Source organism: Nicotiana sylvestris, chromosome 7 (assembly GCF_000393655.2).
Source record: "Nicotiana sylvestris chromosome 7, ASM39365v2, whole genome shotgun sequence".
In the NCBI taxonomy this organism is placed as follows: Eukaryota; Viridiplantae; Streptophyta; class Magnoliopsida; order Solanales; family Solanaceae; genus Nicotiana; species Nicotiana sylvestris.
The window spans coordinates 74,025,965-74,042,008 of NC_091063.1; the positions used below are offsets into that span (position 1 = coordinate 74,025,965).

Genomic DNA, 16,044 nt, shown 5'->3' on the forward strand with positions numbered 1-16,044 from the left:
AATCATCATTCGTCACGCGCGTTTAAGTCTCAACGTAAATGTCGAACGAGTCCACCACAGTTGCCAAAAGAACACTCTGCTCTCGCCTCTTTTATTTGATTTTTCTGAATTTTCCTCTCTCTAAGCAATTTCCGCTGTTCCAAACACTGTCTTAACCAGATTCCTTGCTTTTTTTCATCTCAAATTCCCTACTTTTTGTTGCTTCGCAACGTGGCTTAGATCCTTCTTCATCACGCTTTGTAACTGCTTCACTCAAGGTACAATGGATGAATGCACGTTAACAGTCTATCCCTTGAAAATGGCTCCTTTTCAGAGCTTCCTTTTTCATAATTTCTTAGTACTTTTATCATTACTGTTTGATCTGTACTATTCTACTTTCTCATGTTTAGCTTTGTACTAATATCGATGTGTTTTTTCATTTGATCTGTTGTTTGGTTGTCCACAAATTTATGAGCAAAAGGAATGGAACATTCATTTCTAGATTTTGCCTTTTTCGCTGCTGGTGGAATAAGCTTAATCGTTTTAGAATCGCTGTAAGCTCAGTGATTTTTTTATTTTCTAAAATTAGCAAACAAGACTCTTCTCGTAAAGCATGTTTCTGTTCTCTTATCGATATAAATTTATTTTATCATTACGATTCTCTTTATACCGATGAAATTGGAGATCCAGTTTTGGATTAAAATTTAATTCATTATTTCTTTGAACGAGATTAGCCTACACGAAACTAAATGGTTATTGAGGATTCCTATGGCTGATCTCAACTAGTTTGGAATTGCGGGAAGTTGTTGTAGTTTCTTTCTCGGAATTTGAGTTGTAGTCTAAATGAAATTATGCTTTTACAGGAGCTGTCCTTTCCGAGATTTATACGTCACTAGAAATATAAAGAACAGGAGTCATTAGTTCTTTGAACGAGATTAGTCTACATTATGCACTTACAGGAGTTATTTTGTATATTACTGGCCTGAGATGATATAACTGACCCTAACTTGTTTGGGGCTGAGTCTTATTTGTTATTATTGTTGTTGTTGTTGATGATGATGATGACTCTTGAGTGCAAAAGATGCTTGAGCCACCAAGTGCAGAAGTTAACTGCTTTTAATTTCTTACAGCTATTTCACGATGCGATCAATGCATAAGTAGCTGAAAATTCGAAGTGCGCAGAAGAAATGGAGAAGGAGTCACATGGATTAATTATAGGCATCTCAATTGGAGTGGTGATAGGAGTGCTTTTAGCTATACTTGCATTTTTCTGCTTTAGGTACCATAGGAGACATCCTCAGATAGGGAATAGCAGTTCTAGGAGGGCTGCCACTATTCCTATACGTGCAAATGGTGCCGATACTTGTACAGTATTATCTGACTCTTCCATTGGTACTGAGTCACCAAAATCGACTATCCAGAATGGCATGTCAGTGTGGCTTGGCGGCCTTAGAAAGGCAAATGTTGTTTCTGCATCCGGTATACTCGAGTACTCCTACAAGTATGTACTGTGACTATATGCAAAGAGTGTTGCGACTTTTTAGTTTGATTTCCAATCTACTGCTCTCTCATTGTATGTGCAAAGTGAAATGAGATTCAACAGTTTTTCCATGGCTTATTATTGTAGAGCTTGTTCAAAATCAGTACTTATTCTATTATAGTTGTTTCAATCACCAGAAGTAGAATAAAGTAGAAGGATCCTAGGAAATCCAAACTTCCTTTTTCATTTTAACCATGTCCTTACAGTACTTGCCATAGCAGAAATGAAGCATTCCTTTTATTTACTCTTTATCACAGAAAGTATCGTGGACTGTAGGAAGCTTAAGTTCAAACAGCGACCATCCTAATGTCTGGCTCCTTTGAAAATTTTCTGTTTAAAATTCCAACAGTGTATCTTTGTGGATGTTCTGTAAAACTAGGAACATACTCCAGTAGCAAGACTTTGCATCTTTGAGCCATGACAATATCCAATTAATGCCTCTGATTCATAAGTCTGATGAATGGTCTTGCAATTCCCTTCACATTATTGACCATAAATTGCACTCTTCAATAAATAGACCTTGCATCTTAGGGCCATGATTATCTGCTTTTGATTCATAACTGTGCCGAATTATCATACACTACTTTTTCATGACTGTTTGGCATTACTTGCACCAGCTAGATCCACATCTTAATCAATACACTATATATGTTAGCCTTTCAACCAGTATCAACCCACTTAGCTCTCCTTTGAGAAGCACAAAGTATCAACATCAACCAGACTTTTTGCTAAGTAATCGCAATAGGAAGGCATATAATGAAGCTGCTGAGCTGCCTAACTCACAGCAGTTATGTCTCAGTAGCCCTTTCACCCCGTGATAGTCTGTCCATATGCTAACTCAAAATAATCTACATTTGATATGCTTAAACCTTATGAATGTTTGTTGCCAATTCTCCCACAAAGCAAACCAGCAATCAACCTTCACCCATCCTTTTTCTACAACAACATCCCCAGTGTGATCCCACAAGTGGGATTTGGGGAGTGTGGAGTGTACGCACACCTTACCCCTACCTTGTGCGAGGTACAAAGGTTGTTACCAATAGACCCTTGGCCCACCCATTCTTTTTCTGGAATGGTAAATATGCCATTTCACATATGCTAACGCGTGTCTCACTTCTTTCCCATTTGTAAACTTTCCCATGTGGTTTGCATGCCTGATGAAGCCTCTTTTGAAGAGTTTTGGTGTCAATGTAGCGGTTAGGCAGAAATAGGAGATGTTAGCCTGAAATCAAAAACTTTGAAAATGAATATTAGTGCCTATTGGGTAATGAATTTGTTTTAATATGGTCAATATTGCGATTAAGGATTTGTTTAAATGTTAAACCTTTGTATATGCATATTTTAATTTTACCATTTCTAGAACAATGTGTTTTCCGATATCAGAATGCCACAGAAGAACCTGTAATCAATGAGCAGCTTTTGAACCATATATATTTATCTTCTATAATCCTTTACATTCTATTGAAGTTTTTATTCTGAGAGATGCTTAAACATTTAGTTAACGTACTCTTTCTTAATGGGCAGGGATTTGCAAAGAGCAACCTACAACTTCACCACATTGATTGGTCAAGGGGCCTATGGTCCTGTCTATAAGGCTCAGATGTCTACTGGTGAGACAGTTGCTGTCAAAGTGCTCGCAACTGATTCCAAACAAGGAGAGAAAGAATTCCAAACAGAGGTACTCTAAACGTCAGAGAAGCATACCTTTCATGATGGTTTGCCATCTATTTGACAAGTCACCTTGCTCAAACATTTCTCGTAAATTTTGACAACTTTTGGAACTGGGAAACAACCATGTTGACTGCGTTAACATATGGAAAAGCCAGTTCACTAAACAACCAGTTGATAAATATGGTGTAGTCGTGGAATGCTAAATAAGTTTACTCACTTTTTTTACTTCGTAAATTTTTTACCTTAAATCATGAGATATCACTTAGAGAACATGCTAGCATTACAACCTCTAGTGATCTTTAACAAACATCCAGTTTACAAACAAAAAGAGAAGGGTATATTTACTATAACTCCGCTCATATTTTGATTCAGTAGTTGGTGAAGTGCTTGCAACTGATCCTAAGCAAGAGGGGACAGGAAATTGCTGTATCCTCCTAATGTGTACAATGTTCTCTAAATGCCACAGCACACCAAAACATTTATGCAAATTGTAGTGCTTTTAAGTTAACAAAACCTTTCATCCTGTAGGGTTCCAGATATCCTCTGAGCCTCATTCTTTTATTCGTATTTTGTGCTAAACCATATGTGTATGCTGTAATTGCTGAACTACATTTTATATTGTAAATTTTAAAAAACTAAATTGACTTCCAGCTTCTTTTATTTCCACAGGTCATGTTACTGGGAAGGCTACATCATAGAAACCTGGTGAATTTGGTTGGATATTGTGCAGAGAAGGGTCAGCATATGCTTATCTACGTTTACATGAGCAGAGGCAGTTTGGCTTCTCACTTGTACGGTATGCTATGGAGAACTCTGTCTGATGATTTAGTGGGAGAAACAATTCTTTGAGAGGCATTCTTGACAGTGCCTTTTCCCGCAACATTCTACAAATTGAAAACATTCTCTGATTGGATGATGCTGATATTACCAAATATTGCATGCCTGGATGTGCATTTTTCACCTCAATTATGTTGCATTGAATGACATATATTGGTCATCGTTTGATTAAGGCAATAATTAACTGTGCATATTATCAGATCTCTCTCAAATCACCAAAATCACAAGAAGTTAATTTGCAGTAAATTGAACTATAGTTAGGGTAAACTTGATTAGTCTTCAGCAGTTTACTGCCAGCAATAGCTAAGTTTTGGGTGTTGTCAGTCTGGTGCTTACCCACCACTGTATATTCAAGCAGTCTAGAAATGAGTTCCGTTCTGAACAATATTTTCTTATATCCGTGATGTCCTCCATTTGTATGCGTTCAGCGCAAACTATTTAATTAGTTTATAGCACGGCTCCCTAAGGCCCAGTTTAGCGCTGCCAGTCCATGACACTTGTGGCTGCACATACACTGAATACTAGGGACTGTATATGACTATATCTCACCACCTCAAATTGGAAATTCTCCATTGTGTTCTGTGAGATTCACGTTATACTGGCATTTGTCTTTTGACTAGCATATTATGTACTCATGCAATCAAAGTTTTCATAGCAAATTGTAAAATATTGTAAAATCACCAGATATTTGCTTCCAGGATAACCTCTCGCATGCATGATAATATGTTAGTCTTTTAACAAAGTTACTGTTTGACAGATGAAAAGCTTGAACCGTTGTGCTGGGATTTGAGAGTTCAAATTGCTCTTGATGTGGCTAGGGGCTTAGAGTATCTTCACGACGGGGTAATCTTCTCCCATAATTTGCATTTAATGCTTCTGAAACATGATTAACAACCAATCTCTCTTCTGTACCACGGTTCCTTGAAATAAGCACAAATTACCATTCACATACAAAATACATTTTTGGGGATCTCAATTTCTGAATCATGCGTAGTGGCAACTCTCCTGCTACCGTATATTGCTCATTCACTGACCTCTTTAATCTTTGTTATTTCCTTTTTCAGGCAGTTCCTCCAGTTGTACACCGGGATATTAAATCATCCAATATTTTGTTGGATCAGTCAATGAGAGCTAGGGTATGCAGTTGCCAAATATATTTCTTATTTCTCTCCAAAAGTGAAGTAAAAGGCATAGATTTCTTTGGTTTTGATGATAATTAAATGGCAGATTTTGCGGCGGTCATACTGTAAGGCCATTTCGGGCTAATGCTAATCATTGGGTTTAATACATAGGTTGCTGATTTTGGGCTTTCAAGGGAAGAAATGGTCAGTAAACATGTATCCAACATCCGTGGAACATTCGGATATCTTGATCCTGAATATATATCAACTAGGTCATTCACTAAGAAAAGTGATGTTTACAGCTTTGGGGTCTTACTATTTGAACTTATTGCTGGTAGAAACCCTCTTCAGGGGCTTATCGAGTATGTTGAACTAGTAAGATCTCTCTCTCTCTCTCTCTCTCTCTCTCTCTCTATCTCTCTCTCTCTCTCCCCTCTCATTATGAGATGTGAGACTGCGTACAATAGGCCCTAGTGGTCCGGCCCTTCCCCGGACCCGCGCATAGCGGGAGCTTAGTGCACCGGGCTGCCCTTTATTTTTTGACGATGATATGGTGAGAACTAAGGGCCCATGATTTCTTGAGCATATACAGCTTTATGAGATTGCTTATGCCTTCTTTCTTTTCTTTTAGTTTTCCTTACTTTTTTGTTGTAATATCTTTGTTTACTCCTATGTCTTTCCTGGTTGTACTTGGATGACTTCATCATATGTTTATTTTCACTCAACATTGATTCAAATAAGTCCGTTTTTCACATTGGATATACTGTATAGTATCTACTTGCAATAGAATTTTGCTTCTAGTAGATATTACTCTCTTTGCTCTTATATTGCCTAATTCAGTTTTGAGTGCCATGTTTCACATTGGATGTACTGTATGTTTACTCTCTTTTGTTTCTGAGTGCACAAGTTTTTAGTGGAAAAGCTTGCAAGGACCTTGTTGCATAATTGGTGATGGTGGTGAGTTATGAAGGAAATGAGACAAATTTCACAGGGCATTTCTTTCTAAAAATGAGAGAAAATAGTAAAAGAATGCAATAGCTGTTTCATAAATCAAACAGACCCCAGCAAAAGAGATACTGGGGTCTGAGTCTTCAAGGTTCCTGCATCCTGTAGTCCATGTCTGCAGTTAGCTTATCACTGTTGCATGTATTACTCCTCAAAATGTCACTACTAGCTTTAGGGACACGTGAGCACTGATTGTCGAGCAACTTTTGCAAACATCACCCCCCCCCTTTATTATCCAGATGTTTCTTAAGCCTATTCAGTAATATAGAAGTTAAGCTCCAAATGATTAATGATCGTAGGCAGCCATGACTACCGATGGAAGAGGTGGATGGGAGGAAATTGCAGATTCTCGTCTTGATGGGAAGTATGATTTGCAAGAGCTTAATGATGTAGCTGCACTTGCATACAAATGTGTGAATCGTGCCCCCAAGAAACGGCCTTCCATGAGGGACATTGTGCAGGTTCTGTCAAGGATACTCAAATCTAGACACGACAGAAAGCGTCACAAGCGTTCTTCATCTGCAACAGCAGAGGAGGTTACCATCAATGTTGAACAACCAGATCATCGGAGTCCAAACTCTGGACACCGACGGGGGGAATCTATGGACAGCACAGCTGACTCATGTGAAGTTTAACTCAGTTCTTCCATTTGTTTATTTTTTTTCTGTTTACTTCTTCCTCTTCTTTTGTTCTTGTAAAATTAGGTTCTCCATTCGCAACACACTTTTGCCTTTGGTGAGTTCGATTGGGATATTTAGGATCTGTTATAGTCTGCGTGTAAGATAGCATTTCTTTCTTTCCAATTTTGTTAAATTTTTGTAAATTTGCGTGGAAGGTAAATGAATGGCAGAAGGAAAGGGGGAAAAGCCCGGATCAGCATTTTCCAATTCTATGGATGTTCATATCATCTTCAACAGCCAAAAGTATCTTTTTTCCGACTGGATTTGTAGGATTTACACGACTTTGCTGGAATTAGCAGGAAAGCACAATGGCATCTAATTTCCGGTATTACTAGCTGTTGTTTTGCTCTTAAAAATATTCGTGAGCTAGAATTACCTCAATGAGCCAATGCGTTCTAGTACTATTGTGTTTATGGAAGGCAGTTTAGACTTATTATTTTTCGTAGTCTAATAGGATTTGACATGATTGCAAAGGGCAAGAAGTTGTCGGAATTTAAGTGCAAGTTTGATTCGAGAAGTATTTAAATATTGTAACATCAGAAGATACATTCTTTTTTGTAGAGAAAAGAAAGGTAGTAACTGATACTAGCTACAGTTGGATCTCTTGCAAAATAGGAAGTAAAAACATCTTAGCTAATTAGTTTTTGTTATAGTAATGATATCCCAGCTACTTTCTTCACACCTTAATTATTCGTAAAAATAGCACGGTCTAGCCAGTTTTCGAACTGGTCATTCAAAAATAGCTAGCATTTACCAAGTCAATGAAAAATAGCCACTATTTTGCTGCAACAGAGACCGGTTCAACATACTATACTGGAGTTCGGTGCACCTGTGTATGAACTTCTAGTATATTATGCTGGACCGGTATACTTTGTTGGCTCCAATATATTATGCTGGAGTATTTTTTCGGATTTTGAACAGTGTTTTCGTTCAAATTTATCTTTACATGAAAAATGGCTAAATTTTGATTACTTTTGAAACTGGACTATTTTTGAACGACCACTTGTAAATCTGGCTATTTTTGAATTTCTTTCTAATTATTCTATTGAATACATTGTAGTACTCTTATCAATACGCCTATTAAAATTGTTAAAATAGCACGGTCTATCCAGTTTTCGGACTGGTCATTCAAAAATAGCCAGCATTTGCCAAGTTATTGAAAAATAGCCACTATTTTCCCGCAACAGAGACCGGTCCAGCATAATATACTGGAGTTTGGTACACCTATGTATGAACTTTCAGCATATTATGCTGGACCGGTATGCTTTGCTAGCTCCAGTATAATATACTGGAGACTGGAGCACCGGTGCTCCAAACTCCAGTATATTATGCTGGACCGGTATATTATACTGGAACTCCAGTATATTAGCCTGGAGTTCCAGTATAATATACCGGAACTCCAGTATATTATGCTGAAGTATTTTTCCAGATTTTGAACAGTATTTTTATTCAGATTTATCTTTAAATGAAAATGGCTAAATTTCGATTAATGTGACTATTTTTGAATGACAACTTGTAAAACTCGCTATTTTTGAATTTGTTTCGAGAGATGATAAGAAACTGCATATAAGTAAATTAATAAAAATACAAGACAAATAACCGCGAGAAGTGGTTCCTCAAACGAATTGGTGAACTACATGGTCTATTTAAGAACTCCTACATCATCCTGTTCAATCCAATTTTATTAGAAAGCATCAAGATATATTTTGAATCAATCCAGGTTTTAACTGCTTTTCCCCAAGTTTCCCACCCCTCTGTCAAAGTTGGTCAAACAAAATCAGTTTTAGATTTGGATAGGCTCTTTGTTAGTTGGGCCGGACTCGACCCGTCCAAGGTCCAATCATTCGGATCGGTTGTCTGGACAGAGAAGAAGAAGGTGTTTATTATCCTATCCTCAAAAACTCACCTGTGTGTTCTTTCTTACTACACAAAAGGATTTGAAGCACGCCCTTTGGAATGGCAGCTCTGCAGAGCTCCTTTGCTGGTCTCTCCACCTCTTTCTTCGGCCAACGCTTCTCTCCTCCTCTCTCCCTTCCTCCTCTGGTATGGTTTTGAAAATACACCGTCTTTATCCCTCACTCTCTATTCTCCTAATTTAATTTATTACGAAAGGTCTCTTTTTGACTTCAATGTTTTGGATAAGGGATAGTTGGTATCCATCTCAATTGATTACACCTTAACTTTCTAACATTTGTCTCCATACCATTGTCATTGTGGTCACCATTGCTAGCCGAATTATATGTTTTCACTGTTCCAACTTTTGAAATTTTGGTCTATTTCTTGCTCAGTATGTTTGGACGAGTATATATCTAGCTGCAAGTGAAAATTTTAATACTATGTTAAGACGCCTAAGCTCCCCTGCAATGATTCCTCAAAATGTCTTTTGGAAAAAAAATGTCTAAAAGTGTATTAAGCATATGCTAATTGATTAACTCAAACTTACTCCATCAGTTCCAATTTCCATGACAGACACTCTTTCCTTTTCCAAAGTTCCAAAAGGTTTACTACCGTTCTTTTTGTATATTACCTTCACTACTTTAAAGAATCTAATATTTTTAACTATTCAGCTTTAACTATAAAAAAAATTAACATGATTAACACTTCTATACTTTGATAGTATGATGTTTCCTCTATTAAACTAACTTCTCAACCATTGCTTTGATATTTTTATCTATCATCACTAATGTAATATATAAATCAAACTAATATCTTAAACTACGTACCAAGTCAAATATGACGACAGAACATGCTCGACCATTCTAGTTGTATTACTTCTTGATTCAGTGTGCATCTGATTGGAGAAGTTGCGCGTATATACTTGAACACTTGTGCTAAGATGCTATGCCGCTGATAAACTTTGCTGTACCATTTATTATTATTTTTAAACGAGTCTTTAAGGGAACATTTCTTTTATTTACGTATTATTTCGATAATACAACTGTTGTCATATCTTTGCTATCTTTCCGACATGTTCACCATGACGGATCACAAACAGTGATAAAATTGTTGCATACATGCCTGTAAAATCATAAGCAATAGAAAGCAAAATATGGAATGAGATTTGTCTCCAGGAAATGCAGTTGCTCAGTTGCTCTTATTGCACTAATGCTCTTCATTGCAATTGTCTACCCTGTCCTCTTTGGTTACCATACGTGCTTTACACAATTTGCCAATTTTTGCTGCATCAAACAGCAAACATAGAATAATCTTTCACCACTTGAATGATGATCTCCATATGACACTATGCAGGTCAAATCAACAGAAGGTCCATGTCTGATTCAAGCAAAGGTTGGTATCTTGTTCATTTTCTGGTCTTTTAATATTTGTGTAATTGTGTCCAAGAATTTTTTTGCTGCAGCTACTTTTATAGGGTTACCGCTATGCGGTCATGCACTTCTTTTATAACTTATGACCTAATGAGGGAAGTGCTTAAACTAAATCATTAACAGTTTTTAACAATTTCCATGTTTTCTATTGCTGATCTTGGGGATTAATTGTTACTTGTTAGGAAACTGATATATCACTTGCATCGGGAGTATGATATTCTGTAGATGAAATACCAGTATCCGTGATTACAATTAGTTTTATCATTGAATAAGAACAATCTTTTTTGTCTATTTTGCAGCTTAAGCGATGGGAGCGGAAAGAGTGTAAGCCAAACAGCCTTCCAGTACTACACAAAATGCATGTTAAGTTGGGAGATACAGTAAAGGTAATATCCGGTCATGATAAAGGTAAGGTTGGGGAGATCACCGAGATCATCAAGCACAACAGCAAAGTAGTAGTAAAAGACGTGAACTTGAAAACCAAGCATGTGAAGAGTAGGAGTGAGGATGAACCAGGCCAGATAGTCAAGGTTTTATTTTGATTCCTCTCTTCTCTAACTTGCCTGAAAATTGTGTTCTTGAGCTTTTCGTTTGGTCTTGACTAGCATTGGATAAACCCTTGACCTACCAAGAAAGTAACTTTTTGTGTTAACGTTTTCAGATTGAAGCTCCTATTCATAGCTCAAACGTGATGCTTTACTCGAAAGAGCAGAAGGTTGCCAGTCGGGTGGGTCATAAAACACTAGACAATGGAAAAAGGGTCCGCTACCTCATAAAAACTGGGGAAATCATCGATAGTGCAGAAAACTGGAAGAAAGCAGTCAAAGAGAAGGAGAAAACAACAGAAGCAGTAGCTGCTGCTTCCTAGGAGACTGGCCTGTAAATTCTAGTTGATTTTGCTAATTGTGAACCTTCTTTCATTGTTATAGTATTATTCTGTTATCACCTTAACCTTCTTAAAATCAGTAACAGAAGAATTTATATTAATGAGCAGAAACCAGCATTAAGATATTGGTGGGAGATTACAAAATTTGTGCCAGATGAGCTGTAGTGACGTCAATTAGAGTATGTATTTCTTAAACATTCTTGAGATTGCACCGCATGGCTAGTTGTTATAAATACCTATATATTTCAGATTATACAAAGATTCAGTTCTCCTTCGAAAATCTTTGTTTCTTTCCTTCCAAAGAACCCACAAAACACTGGAAGGAAAAGTGATCTACATGTTCTTCACTTTTTACATTCCTTGAAAAACATGTACCATAAAAGTAATGCATTTGGAAAATAGGACATACTCTTGAGCCTGGCTAGTGAACTATTTCAAGGTAAGGCATAATGAAATTAAAAAAAATCACGTCTATTTTGCACCTTGTTTGGGGGGGGGGGGGTGTGTGTTGTGTTGAATTCGACCCATTTTGCTGTCAAAATGGCATGGCATAGCCCTTTTTATGTGTGGTTATTGAAAAATAGTTAGTGTATGCAAAGTTATTGAAAAGTAGTTACTATTTAAGGCGGAGATAAAATCTGGACAAAAGTACCCAAGATGAAACAGAGAAAGTTTCAGCATAATATGTTTGCTTATGGAACTCTTACGTATAAACTTCCAACATATTATGTTGGAAGTTTAGCACATTATGAATTCCAACATGTAATGCTGAAATCTCATATGTAAAAAATTCGAACTCGAGCATATTATGCTGGAATTTTTTTAGATTTCAAAGGGTGTTTTTGTTTAAATTTTATTTTCATATGGAAAAGTTGCTAAATTTCGATTACTTTTGAAATTGTGGCTAATTTTCAATTACCAGTTGTAAATTTTGGAGGTATTATCACTTTTAGCCCGCCCCAGAAACTATTTACATTTGGTAGCCGAAAAAGTGTATAAAACTTGTATAATTTTTGTATATTATTTTTGTGTGTGTATATATATATACATATATTTTTTCAGCTATTATTTTTACACCGACTATATAGTATCATTTTTTTTTTTCCATTTTGCCTTGCGGTGTGCAAGTCCAATCCCTTTTTTCCTTTTTCTTCCTAATCAATGAGGGACACTTCCTTTGAGATACTCCCTAATTTCTTCGAACAGAATGTCACCTATAATAGGATATGAAAACTTCTTGGTAACAGAGAGGGCAACGGGGGAATTAATGTCTTCAGTGTTATTGAGCAATATAATTAACAGGCATCAACAAGTTATTAATGATGTTTACCCTAAAATTCGAGTAACAATTAAACTTGTATTGTGGTTTTAAGAATATGTGATTTAATTCAATGCCAATTGATAAACAAGGAACTAAATAGATAAATTAAGGAACAAGATAGATCAAACCAATGTGTAGGCAAAATCTTGACCTCGACCTATGACAGTCTCGAGGTATGCTGATGGGAATAAATGATAAAGCAACTCTAAAGAACAGTAAGTAAAATAGCAAGAGGATAATGTGCGTATATTTTCTTATCAGCAAAAAATAGTCGTTACAAATGAATGAGATCCTCCTTTATATAATAGAAGAGTCCTAAATAAGGTACACTTCTAATAATAGTAAGAAATCATATTTGACAGCTGTCTAACCGCCAAAGACCAATCCATTCCGAAATTTACGCCGTGATCTCCGGCCCGTTGCGGGTATCTCGCTCTTTCTGTTATTGAATCATAATGGTATCATCTCGAAGCATGCCTTCTTCTGACCTCGGTAAATGATATCGACCTCGATATTGAAAAGGAGCTTCGACCTCGAGCTCCTGGCCTCCCGACGTGGTATCACTTTTTCCATCGAAGAACGAAATCGGGCAGCCCCAATTTCCACCGTATACAGATAGTCCCCTCGTTTCTTAGAATAAAATGATAAGAAACGATTTGAACCTAAATTTTCTAGAGGCCCGATGATGATGTCATCCCCATGACGTAAGCGCTCGAGGTGACCGAAACTTTCCGTTGGTTCGTTTTCCCAAAATATTAAAATCTTGTTAGTGATGGTCGGCCACTAGCGGTATCGAACCGTCGTCGTGAACCTACAAATACAGGTTTCTCATTTGAATCAAACTTTACTTCCATCTTGAGCAATTTCTCTAAGTATTTTCATCTCTCCATCTCTTCTCTTCCACCGCCCGTTGATCAATCTTTTAGGACCAAAAATGCCAAACTCCACTTCTTTCCGCTTCATCTCATCTGAATCAATGGCGAAAACCTCCAAAGCCGTCCCTCAAAAGGAGAACGTCTCTTCTTCTTCTTCTTCCCGGCTGACCGGTGACAAAACGCCGGTGGAACTGCTCATTCATGAGATTGTTCCTGAACCTTGTGTTCTAAAAAATGACTTCAAAGTCAATAACCCTCCATCGGTCCCTGGCCGATGTGAACACGTATCGAGGTATATTTGCTCGGTAACGGCGAAACAGCTCGATGCTGTGAAGGAAGATTGCAACTGGGGGCCGAGGTCGTGGTACAGATCCCCACCCCCGAGGAAAGCATCACCACTCATGTGGAGAGGTTTCTAAGTGTTTACACTTACCTCTTCACATTGGGTCCTCTTGACCCAGTTACCATTGACTTTTGCAAGATGTACCAGGTTACCCTAGGCCAGGTGCATCCCTTATTATGACGCATAGTAATTATGCTCCGCTTCTTCTCTGGTAAGGCTTAGGGATTGGAATTTACTCTCAGCCACCTTATACGACTGTATCGACCAAAACTTTACCGGGGATTGATCAAGTTTCAACGCCGATCATCAGAGTCTTTTTTTACAAGTATCGATAAAGACAAGGACCGAGGTTGGATGAGCTGGTTCGTGTGGGTAAGGACCTATGACCTTATCCCCGAGGAGAAGCTATCGTTCCCCGAGAAGTGGAACCCCAAACGTAAGTGTTAGCCATTAATCTTCGTGCTTTATTTTTTGCTTTGTGTGACATTTTTATGGGTTAGGAAGCGGTTTCCTGGATGCCCCACGCGGTCCCTGACCTCGAAGACTGGGTTTGGAATCTGGCTGCAACTTCCTCCTACGCCGAGCTTGGCTGGCATGACCTGGCGAAGGGTAAATAGGAGGCTAAAAATCACGGTAAGTTTATCATGTATGCTTACGACGTCCCTTTCTGAAACAATTCTTTCATACATATTTGATTCCCTTCTACGCAGGCCTCGGGGATGTTTCTGAATTGAGGCCAGCCCCGCCTGGGGGAGAGGTGGTTCTCAAATTGGCCAAGGACAAGAAGAAGAGAAGGGCCTCACCTTCTGATACCCCGGAGCCAAATAAGAGCAGGGCTCGTAAGCCGATGGGCGACTCTGCTACACTTTCTGTTGGCGTAGCCCAAAAGCTACGAGATGAAGAGGAGAAGAGGGAGGACGCCGGTTGTGAGATGGTCTCTCGATAGAGGGGGAGCATCAAAGCTTCAATGACGGCTGGGCCGGTGATGGCCACGGAGATTTACCCTCGGGCCGAAGAGATCTCAGAAGGTACTCCGAACAAAGTCCCCAAGCAATCAGGGGTAAAAGATATTTCCTGTCGTGATCAACAAATGGCGAGTGTGCTGCCTCTACGGGATCGACATGCTTTTCAAAACCACTTTTCCTTATAAGCCCTCGAAAATTTTATCCTCGATCGTTTCTTCGATCATTCTGGGAGGGATTGCTTCCCGAGCTATTGTTCCTTCGATCTGCGGTATATGGTTGATATCATTCTCTGTTCGACCTTGGTTCCTTGTCGATGTCCCTCGGGATTTTAACTGCCAACCTATTTGGATGTACTGAACCGGAAGGGGATCCTAATTGGTCATCCTCGACCCTGATCTTCGATTGATATCGATTGTGCATATCGGCCCAAGTTATAGCTGGATACTCGACCAAATTTTGTTTCAACTGTCATGATGCTATCGAACTTTGCTCGTTCAACCCTTGGGTGAAAGCTTGAACGGCCCAATCATCTGTGACCGATGGCAACTCCATGCGTTCTATTTGAATTTGGGATACAAACTCCCTCAACATTTCGTTATCCCTTTGTCTTATCTTGAAAATGTCCAATTTTCTTGTTGCGACCTTTATGGCCCCGACGTGTACCTTCATAAAAGAATCTGCTAACATGGCAAATGAGTCGATGGAATTTGGTGGCAAGCTACGATACCAAATCAAAGCTCCCTTTGATAGTATTTCCCCAAATATTTTCAACAAAACAAACTCGCTATCATCGTCTTTTAAGTCATTTCCCTTTATTTCGCATGTGTACGAAGTGATGTGTTCATTAGGATCGGTGGTCCATTTTATTTAGGTATATCCAACATACGGAGCTTCTTAGAAATGGGCTTCGGAGCTGCACTCTACGGAAAAGGCTTTTGCACGAACTTTTTTGAATCCAAACCCTTTAACATCGGGAGTGCCCCATGTCACACCTCCTTTTTACCTACACCCTGAGAGGGTGTATAAGGGAGTTTTTTTCAATTTAAGTGACAATCGAAACAGGGTTATTTGTTTAAAATCAGAGTCTCCACTTGGGATAATTTATGGTGTCCCAAGTCACCGGTTTTAAATCTCGAATCGAGGAAAGATTGACTCTATTTTACAGTCCGCCAATACAGAAATCCGTGTAAAGAATTTTGTTAACCCGGGAGAAGGTGTTAGGCATTCCCGAGTTCCGTGGTTCTAGCACGGTCGCTCAACTGTTATATTTGGCCTATTTACTGATTTTAAGTACATGTTTTAACCTATGGTTCAATTTTAACTTTTTAACCGCTTTTATTCATTTTAGGAAGATTGCAACGTCATTTAAAATATGTCTTGAACCACGTCACATAAATGCACCCGTAGTCCGCAACACATTTTATATAACATTGTTGAGATTTAGGTTTGGGTCACATAAATGCGCACCCAAATTGATATTTATGTATCGTGACCA

At 38.3% G+C, this 16,044-nt stretch overlaps 2 protein-coding genes across 3 annotated transcripts; both read left to right on the top strand.

Annotated features, from left to right (window-relative positions):
• Positions 1-7,040, top strand: LOC104226371 (calcium/calmodulin-regulated receptor-like kinase 1). Of its 2 annotated transcripts, none has more exons than XM_009778348.2 (8): positions 1-257; positions 1,110-1,480; positions 3,044-3,197; positions 3,860-3,986; positions 4,785-4,870; positions 5,092-5,163; positions 5,320-5,523; positions 6,453-7,040. In XM_009778348.2, the coding sequence occupies exons 2-8, from the start codon at positions 1,167-1,169 to the stop codon at positions 6,786-6,788; spliced, it is 1,293 nt and encodes a 430-aa protein (XP_009776650.1). In that variant the 5' UTR covers positions 1-257; positions 1,110-1,166; the 3' UTR covers positions 6,789-7,040. The 2 variants fall into 2 exon arrangements, with proteins under 2 accessions (XP_009776650.1, XP_009776651.1); XM_009778349.2 differs by lacking the exon at positions 1-257 and adding an exon at positions 427-533.
• A 1,679-nt stretch (positions 7,041-8,719) lies between these two features.
• On the top strand, positions 8,720-11,325 carry LOC104226369 (large ribosomal subunit protein uL24c). Its single transcript, XM_009778347.2, has 5 exons — positions 8,720-8,876; positions 10,083-10,121; positions 10,459-10,689; positions 10,821-11,038; positions 11,154-11,325. Exons 1-4 carry the CDS (start codon positions 8,790-8,792, stop codon positions 11,025-11,027), a joined length of 564 nt encoding a protein of 187 aa, XP_009776649.1. The 5' UTR covers positions 8,720-8,789; the 3' UTR covers positions 11,028-11,038; positions 11,154-11,325.
• Positions 11,326-16,044: the final 4,719 nt, after the last annotated feature.

Excerpts from the sequence above, each read along its gene's own strand:
- LOC104226371 (XM_009778348.2), top strand. The coding sequence starts at position 1,167 with ATGGAGAAGGAGTCACATGGATTAATTATAGGCATCTCAATTGGAGTG. Across the intron at positions 3,198-3,859 it reads AGAAAGAATTCCAAACAGAG|GTCATGTTACTGGGAAGGCT; the intron begins GTACTCTAAACG and ends TTATTTCCACAG. Across the intron at positions 4,871-5,091 it reads TAGAGTATCTTCACGACGGG|GCAGTTCCTCCAGTTGTACA; the intron begins GTAATCTTCTCC and ends TTCCTTTTTCAG.
- LOC104226369 (XM_009778347.2), top strand. The coding sequence starts at position 8,790 with ATGGCAGCTCTGCAGAGCTCCTTTGCTGGTCTCTCCACCTCTTTCTTC. Across the intron at positions 8,877-10,082 it reads CTCTCTCCCTTCCTCCTCTG|GTCAAATCAACAGAAGGTCC; the intron begins GTATGGTTTTGA and ends GACACTATGCAG. Across the intron at positions 10,690-10,820 it reads AACCAGGCCAGATAGTCAAG|ATTGAAGCTCCTATTCATAG; the intron begins GTTTTATTTTGA and ends TAACGTTTTCAG.